General features: G+C 46.0%; 1 protein-coding gene across 1 annotated transcript; it reads right to left on the bottom strand.

Moving 5' to 3' along the window:
* Positions 1-267: 267 nt before the first annotated feature.
* On the bottom strand, positions 268-780 carry LOC145513704 (protein tyrosine phosphatase type IVA 1-like). Its single transcript, XM_081510707.1, has 2 exons — positions 684-780; positions 268-590 (listed from the first exon to the last, which is right to left on the bottom strand). Exons 1-2 carry the CDS (start codon positions 778-780, stop codon positions 268-270), a joined length of 420 nt encoding a protein of 139 aa, XP_081366833.1.
* Positions 781-8,937: the final 8,157 nt, after the last annotated feature.

Below are 8,937 nucleotides of genomic sequence, written 5' to 3'. Positions count from 1 at the left end.
TCAGGAAAGGTCAATTTGTACAAATTATAAGCACATATTAAATGCTGAACAGCAAGAATTCTTTACTAGTATCCAAATAGGTTGATCATAATCTGAACAGAGACTGCAATTCTGCCAGGCCTGTGGCCTGGTAAAACTGCTTTTCAACACTCCTATGGAAGCTTCATCGGACTTATTCACCAAGTTAACCAGGCTATCTGCTATGTACGACAAATTCCATCCTGTCTCAGGTTCCACTTCCAAACAATGGCATCATGCACCCTGGTTTTATTGAACACAACAGTTGTTTCTATGCCCACTGGAGTCTTCGAAGCGCAGCCTCATTTTAGGATGATACTTCTCCAAATACAAAAGTTGCTTGCTGTTAAAAGCTCCTCGCCGCTTTTGTCTTATGAACTGGACTGCATCTTCATATTTCATTCCACCTTCAATTAATGCTAGGACAACTAGCACTGGAGCTCTGCCAAGGCCTGCAACACAACGAACAGCAATACAACAACCAGCGTCTTCACAAAACTTAATTTTCACAAGACTTAACCAGTCATCAACAATCTGGTTAAATGGTGGTGCGCCATTATCAAAAGGCCAGTGGAGAACATGGATGCCTTCTTCCTCCACAAGAGTAGTGTCATAAGTTGCTTCACATACTCTTATGATTGTGGTAACTCCATAGTTCTTAAGTTCCTCTATAAATTTGCTTAAGGTTGCATTAGTTGGGTTGTGTGTAATAAGAAATCTCATGTTCCTGTATGTAACTTCCACAGGAGCTGGGCGGTTCATTCAAGCCATGTTAATTTAGTTAAAAAACACTCAAGAGGGATATAAAAGAATTTAAAAAATTGAATACAGAAATGATGCGAAGAAACGCAATCAACTTCAATATACTCCACTTGAAATTCTCAGTGCTTTTAAGTATGAAGTTGAGAGTAATGAATGAACGAACCTCTTAACAAGAAGGAGCAATTCTTCAATCCAGTAATACTGAGGCAATAGAAAGGAAGTGCGCTGAGGTTTACCCCATCCAGATCAGAACTCTTGTAAAAAAAATGCTCTGTGGATTTCAATTCAACACTTCCGTGTCCAGGTTAACCAGTCTTATGGGGGCTTCTTGGTTGAGCAGTAATGAATTTCTGCAGTTCACTTGTCTGCATAGAGGTCGTGCTGGGCCTGGCAGTAATCTCCACTGCCCTTCAGAAACTCCATAAATGTGTGACCGAGAACACCACAGAACTGAGGAATATGTCTACTCATTGAAGATTGTGGCCTAACCATACAGCCGATCCCGAGGCGGCGGCGGCGGCGGGGCAGGGACGGCGGCGGGCGTCGTGCGGCGGCGACGGCACCGGTCGGTCCTGCAGTGAACAGCCCGGGGAAGAGTGCGCAGCCTCACCGCCCGCAGCCCAGGCAGCCAATGCACGCGCCGCGGCTCAATATGGACTTTCTAAAGGTAGAAAGCATCTCCTAATTTGGTACTTACTCTGCTCTTACCCTCGGTTCCAGGCCTCTCACAGTGTCACAGCACTAGAAGAGGATTAAATCCAGTGGAGGCTGGGTTGTCAGACCACTGACGGCCAGAGCACTGGCTTTGGATTCAGGAGACAGAGATCGAATTCAGAGCATGATTTTCCAGCTGACCTTGAGCATGTACAATTCCCTCTCTGAGCCTCAGTTTTTCCATATACAAAAAGGTATAGATACATTTTGAGGTCCCTTGCTGCACCCTTGTCTTAACCATGTCCTCTATGTCCTGTATTCCGATGCTTTGACAGCTGGAGCCTTGCTGATTCTGGGGGGACTGCCCCTCCCAGAGCAATCCCTGGAGATAATAATGAACTTTCCCTTCCAGCATGCCAGAGCCTGTTCCCCAACTTCTTTCTTTATTAGACCCTCCACATGGACCACTATCATCCTGTCCTAATCACTCTAGGTCAAAGACCTGACAACTGTGGGTAGTCCCTAAGCCCCAGAGCATGGGGGAGAGTTGGCTAGCTGCTTCACCCCCTCTCCCACCAACCAAGATAAAGTTCTTACCCCCAATTCCTCCCTCCTTCCTCTGCCCCCTGACACAGCCAGTGCATCGACTTGTCCCCCACCAGGTGGCGTCACACCCCCTCCTCTGGGGAACTGGGAGTAACAAACTATCTCTTAAATGGCAGTTGGCTCCTGATCCATGGGCGTTAGCACACCTCAGAGTGTCTATTAATACACCGCATGTTAAAACAACTTCTTTATTTATGAACCCCCCCTTGTTTTTCACTTTCTCCATTCCATGCACTTTTAAAAACAACCCATTTCAATCTCACAACAGTCCAACGACAACCCACTTGTCACTCCCATTTTAGATGTGCAAAACCGAGGCGCAGCAAAGAGACATCCCCTGAGTAAGAACACACACCTACTAAGTGCTGAGCCGGATGGGAACCCACACATTCTGGCTCCAGAGTCGGTAATAATATTCTGGTGAGCCACTCTCCATAATTTGGCCTCATCCATACTAACAATCGGGGCTTCCCTGGTGGCTTAGATGGTAAAGAATCCGCCTGCAATGCAGGAGATGAGGGTGCGATCCCTGGGTTGGGAAGATCCCCTGGAGAAGGAAATGGAAACCCACTCCAGTATTCTTGCCTGGAGAATCCATGGACAGAGGAGCCTGGCAGACTACAGTCCGTGGTGTCGCAAAAAGTCAGACACGACTGAGCGACTGGCACACATGCGTGCGCGTGCACACACACACACACACTATACTAATAATCAAGAGGAAAATAGGAGATGCTATCCCACGTTATCAACAGCAAGGCAGGAGTTAAGCTGATTTTTCTCTGCACGTGTCATAGCCCATGCAGCTGTGACTTCGGGTGTTTACCCTCCCCTGTGTCTCCTGAGGCCACCAGATTGGCTGGGTGCAAAACTCCAGGTCCAGAGGGCGTGCTGCTGCTGGGGAACATTTACCCTATATGCATCTCTGGCACCTTGCCCGGGCCAAATGTTTCCAAACGTCACCCCACTCTCTGCACTTCAGGAGTACTCGTTCCAAACTATGGAAGTGGACAGCGAGGTCAGGATCAAAGCAAACAGCCACAGCACAGAAAGACCGCAGCCCGTGTGGCTGCAGGCCTCTAGGAGTTTGGAGGGGCAATGTGGTCCCGTTCCCACCTCTGCCCCGCTCCAGTTCCCCCCCTCTTCATCTCTGGCCCCAGCTCCTGCCCTCCCCACCTGCCTTCACCCCACCCCCATCCCTGGCCACTTCTAAGATACTCTCCCCACGGAGTTTGCCCTCTTCTATCAATATATTAACAGACAGGACAAAAACTCTCCAATTACAGGTAACCCAAGACTCTTCAAACAACTTGTTTCATAAGTGTTTCTCCCTTCCTGGACTCTAACCTTCATGCTCTATGAGATTCCCAGGGCAGACACAAGCAGACAGAGGCCTTCAGATGAGGGGAGGCTTTGGTCTGGGGCCCTCAGAACAGCTCATAAACTCTCAGAGCGACTCCCAGCCCCACAGATGCCAAGTTGGGGAATTAAGGGCAAATCTTTTCATTTCCCTGGGCTTCTATTTCCATGCTCTTATTTAGAGTTCCATGCTCTTATTTTGGAAGCATGCTAAACTTCTTTCAGTCTCCCTTCTGACGACTAAATTAACTTTACAGTGTTCCTGCCAAGTCTCAGCCTCCTGTTACACAACTCCAGGGTCAGGGAACTCTTTACCTCTCCAGGCAAGGATCTTTGGAGAGAATGTCCTTACAGTAAAGGGACTCCATCTCTCCATCGTCTTTGGCTCTAATTATTCCTCCATCCATCCATCCCTCCATCCTTCCTTCCATTTATTCATTGTTTCATTTATTCTCATTATGCTAAGTGTTATGGATACAAAGATAAATCCCAGACATGTTCCTGTACACTGGACTGAATCCTGAATTCTAGTTTCCTCAAATATCTGGCCATGACTCTCCAAACTAAAGTTTCAAGTTTTTTCCCCACCCTTCTGATTTGGAGTCACTAAGCACAAAGACTGCTGTTAGATGTCTTTGGAAGGGAACCTTTTATATAGCAAGTTCTCCTCACTACCCAGATGATAGCCAAATATCAGGGACTTAAACCTTGGGTCCTCATTTCTCAACTTCAAAGGACTCCTCTAGACTCTAGGAACTGCACACCAGCCAGAGACTTCAAAATTGAATGGACTAGGAAAAGTAGCTGATATTGAAGTAGACTACTTTCTACCAAGACATTGGACCCGGAAAGTTGCTTTCATTTCTCCTTCCCTAATTAACCATCTTTTCCTAATTCCTACACCATGAAGAGTTTTAAATTTTTTTTAATTTTATTTTTAATTTTTTTAGACTTGTAAAAGATCTGTTTATTTATTTGTGACTGTGCTGGCTCTTTGTTGTTGCACACAGGCTTTCTCTCGTTGAGGTAAGCGGGGGCTACTCTTTAGTTCGGGTGCACGGGCTTAGTTGCTCCTCAGCATATGGGATCTTTCCGGACCAGGGATCGAACCTGTGTCCCTTGCGTTGGCAGGCGTATTCTTAATGACTGTACCACCAGGGAAGCCCTATGATCTTTTGTCCACCTTTTGTCTTGTTCTGGCCTGGAAAGAAAACGCTGTTGTTCAGATATCTGACGTTGCAAATAATGGTAATCCAACTGGCTCAGTCAGTTAAGAGTCAGCCTGCAATGCAGGATACCTGGGTTCAATCCCCAGGACGGGAAGATCCCCTGGAGGAGGAAATGGTAATCCACTCAGTATTCTTGCTTGGGAAATCTCATGGACAGAGAAGCCTGGCAGGCTATAGTCCTTGATGTCACAAGAGTCAAACAGCTGAGTGACCAAACCTACCTAACCGCCTGATGACTGTTGGATTTGTTACGATGGTGGTGATTCTGTAGTTTTTCCTGTCACAAACTTTTCCTGATTTCCAATGCCTCAGTTTCCCTGGAACAAACTCAGCCCCCTTTGTGTTGTATCAGACAACCTGACCTGGATTGAGGGGGTCCATTTCCCTTTCTCATTTCCTGCCTCTGATCCCAAACTCTGTACAAAAAGACAGACTGAATAAATATGCCTGTGTGGTCTCCAGACTCTCACATTTTCTTAACCTCCATGACTGATGCCTTTCCAGCCCTGAGACACAGACTCGAGTGGGATTTATCAGGAAGCATTCTTGATTCAATATTAGCTTCCGAAGGCAGATTACTACTCTTCCAGGTAGTAAGTGCAAATGAGGCTATGATCAGGAACTTCTCCTCAACTGTTAAAAGTATTGCAGGATCTGGGGACTTCCCTGGTAGTCTAGTGACGAAAACTGTGCTCCCAATGCACAGGGCCTTGGTTCAATCCTTGGTTGGGGAACTAGATCCCATATGCCACAGTGAAGAATAAACATTAAAAAAAATAAAGGGGGGATTGCAAGACCTTCTGCTAACACTATGGCTGAAAGTCTGAAAGAGTTAGTCACTCAGTCGTGTCCGACTCTTTTTGACCCCATAGACTGTAGCCCACCAGACAGACTCCTCTGCCCATGGGATTCTCCAGGCAAGAATGCTGGAGTGTGTTACCATGCCCTCCTCCAGGGGATCTTCCTGACCCAGGGATCGAACTTGCATCTCTTATGTCCCCGGCATTGGCAGACTGGTTCTTTACCACTGGCACCACCTGGGAAGCCCCTACCCAACAAAATTCCTTAGGCTCTCTGGACAGGTTGTTCTGGATAATAAAATGGCCACTGATTATCTTTTAGTAGAACAAATAGATGTCTGTGCTGTGGACCAGAACACTTGAGACACCTGGATTAACTCTTCTGGGGAAGTTGAACTTGACCCGAGCACGAGACCTCTCAGCAAGCCACGTGGCTTAAGAAAGTGACTCTTTCAATGGAGTCTTTCCTTGACTTATTGAAAATTTTGATAGAATTCTAGGTTCATTGAGTGTTGATCCAAGGTGGATGAAGACCTCACCTCACCCATTAGCCACCCCCCACCTCTCACCACTCCTTTTTCATAAAGGACCTCCAAAGTCACCCTGTGGGTTTCCCGGACCTCTGGTCCCCTAGTTCAGTGCTGTTCACCTTGAAGCCCATGCCTGATTAATCCCATGATTAATTAATACAGCCCAGTGAATGGTCCAGGAGAACATGAGCTCAGACTTGTCCAGTGCTTGTTCTAGTAAGTGCTCTCTGTGTATCTGTTGAGTGAATTGATGGAGATGGCGAGAGGGGGTGGGTGGCTGATTTGGAGTTTAGAGGGGTCTTCTCTCCTAAGACCTGCCCAGCTACTTAAGCATTAAGACCAGTCTAGGATTTTATTCTTCAGACTATCTAGTTCTATATGAGGAACTTGAGTTTCCAAAATTAAAAAACATATCTCTATCAATTGCAACTGAATCAGTTTACAGCTGGTATGATCCCGGGAGAGGGCACAGGTTAAGCAAATTGATGTTTGGCTTGAAGCCTCATCTATTTCTGCAGAGTCATCCTGAGCCAGGAGTGGGCCAGCTTTAGGCTGCAGCCAGATACATCAATGTCTGGGCATTGCTGTCCATGTTTGCAGAATTGTGGGTGTCACAAGAAGACATGTGTTAGAACAGGGGGACTGGGAGAATAATTCACCCTTACCTTTTATGTTTGGCTAATGCAGCATCCATCTGGCTAATGCAGCTAGATAAAGCACAAGCTAGATTCAAGATTGCTGGGAGAAATATCAATAACCTCAGATATGCAGATAACACCACACTTATGGCAGAAAGTGAAGAAGAACTAAAGAGCCTCTTGATGAAAGTGAAAGAGGAGAGTGAAAAAGTGGCTTAAAACTCAACATTCAGAAAACTAAGATCATGGCATCTGGTCCCACCACTTCATGGAAAATAGATGGGGAAACAATGGAAACAGTGACAGACTTTATTTTGGGGGGGCTTCAAAATCACTGCAGATGGTGACTGTAGCCATGAAATTAAAATATGCTTGCTCCTTGAAAGAAAAGTTATGACCAACCTAGACAGCATATTAAAAAGTAGACACATTACTTTGCTGACGAAGGTCCATCTAGTCAAAGCTATGGTTTTTCCAGTAGTCATGTATGGATGTGAGAGTTGGACTCTAAAGAAAACTGAGCACTGAAGAATTGATGCTCTTAAACTGTGGTATTGGAGAAGACTCTTGAGAGTCCAAGGGACTTCAAGGAGATCCAACCAGTCCATCATTAAAGGAAATCAGTCCTGAATATTCATTGGAAGGACTGAAGCTGAAACTCCAATACTTTGGTCACCTGATGCAAAGAACTGACTTATTGGAAAAGACCATGATGCTGGGAAAGACTGAAGGCAAGAGGAGAAGGGGACGACAGAGGATGAGATGGTTGTATGGCATCATTGACTCGATGGACATGAGTTTGAGTAAGCTCCAGGAGTTGGTGATGGACAGGGAAGCCTGGCGTGCTGCAGTCCATGATGTCTCAGAGTCGGACACGACTGAATGACTGAACTGAACTGAAATGAATGCAGCATTCTGGGGTCTTCATAGTCTAAGAGCCAGTATTGCATCGCAAGTTGCAAAGGCCAGCTGAGCAGGGAAAAGGGCAGAATGGTTATGACTTAACCACTGTGGCGGGGGGGGGCACGGTCAGGCGCACATGTGTGTATAAGTACTAAGGCACTCGGGTGTGTATGAGAGCTAAGTGATTAGAAACAGACTTGTTGTCTACTTTGGAAGACAGCCTGGATCATTCAGTGTGGACAGAGATAGGGGTGTTCTTTATTAGGGTACTCTTTAGGGCCTATGTTTCTTTCCTGGTGAAAGGGAGGAGCCCCAGCCCAGGTTGGTCTTTGTAGAATCAGTCACATCTTGTGGCTGACTTCGCTGCGGTCCCAAACTCTCACCCCTCACTGGTCTGCCAGTTGCCAGAATGAGTGCAGATGAGCATCATGTTTAGAATTTGGGTCTCCAGAAGGTTCATTTCAGCCACAAGCCATGATCTTGGCCAAAAATCCGTCAACTTTTCTAAGATTGTCATGTGGTTTGTACGTGCCCAATTCTTCCCTGCATCAGCATTGCTCTGGCCTGGACCAGGTCAGTTTTGACAAATGATTGTTGGCAGACGGTGCAAGCATGGAGAAGGCAGAGCTGCCTCTTCAGTCCGCTGCCCTGGAGACCTTCATGTCTGCTCCATCTCATTCGCAAGGAGGAGCCTCATACCTCAGGACTCCAGTTCCCACCACATTTAGAGTCGGGGCTCTAACATTGTGCTGTTTTAGTTCAGTTCTCAGCTCTTCCTCTTACTTACTGTGTGCCTGTGGGCCATTTCCTTGTCCTCACTGAGCACTGGGCAATCATGATATCAATTCATGGGTTAATTTTGAGAAGTGAGTGAGATCCTGCATACACACCCTCCACACAGCGATTCCCACACAGTGCTCAGTGAATAGTTGTCGTGTGAATGTCTGAATGAATACAAATGGAACATGCAAATAAGTAAACACACATTTAGCCAGGACATGGCTGTTGCATACAGAAATCCAATATCTAACCTTCCAAATTTTTTCCTATAAAAGAAAGATATGTGCTTTTTATTATGTGAATGAAAGTCACTCAGTTGTGTCCAACTCTTGCAAACCCCATAGACTGTAGCCCACTAAGCTCCTTTGTGCAGGCAATTTCCCAGGCAAGAATATTGGAGTAGGTAGCTATTTTCTCCTTCAGGGCATCTTCCCGACCCAGGGATTGAACCCAGATCTTCTGCATTGCAAGCAGATTCTTTACCATCTGAGCCACCAAGGAAGCCCAGTTTTCCTTATTATAATGGGAATGAATGACTAAATTTTGAAAATATTTCTTTTTGAAAGATAATCCACACACCGTAAAATTCATGTTTTTAAAATATTTATTTATTTTGGCTACACCATGTGATATGTGAGATCTAAGTTCCCCCACCAGGAAC

The sequence above is a fragment of the Giraffa tippelskirchi genome, chromosome 7 (assembly GCF_054371585.1).
Source record: "Giraffa tippelskirchi isolate mGirTip1 chromosome 7, T2T-mGirTip1v1.2.pri, whole genome shotgun sequence".
Classification (NCBI taxonomy): domain Eukaryota; kingdom Metazoa; phylum Chordata; class Mammalia; order Artiodactyla; family Giraffidae; genus Giraffa; species Giraffa tippelskirchi.
The sequence above is the reverse complement of the archived record's forward strand: the minus strand, read 5'-3'. Positions and strand labels throughout refer to the sequence as shown.

Bases quoted from the DNA above. Each gene is read 5' to 3' on its own strand.
- LOC145513704 (XM_081510707.1), bottom strand. From the start codon at position 780: ATGAACCGCCCAGCTCCTGTGGAAGTTACATACAGGAACATGAGATTT. The intron at 591-683 runs AACTTAAGAACT...TCCATGTTCTCC, and splicing joins CTTAAGCAAATTTATAGAGG to ACTGGCCTTTTGATAATGGC.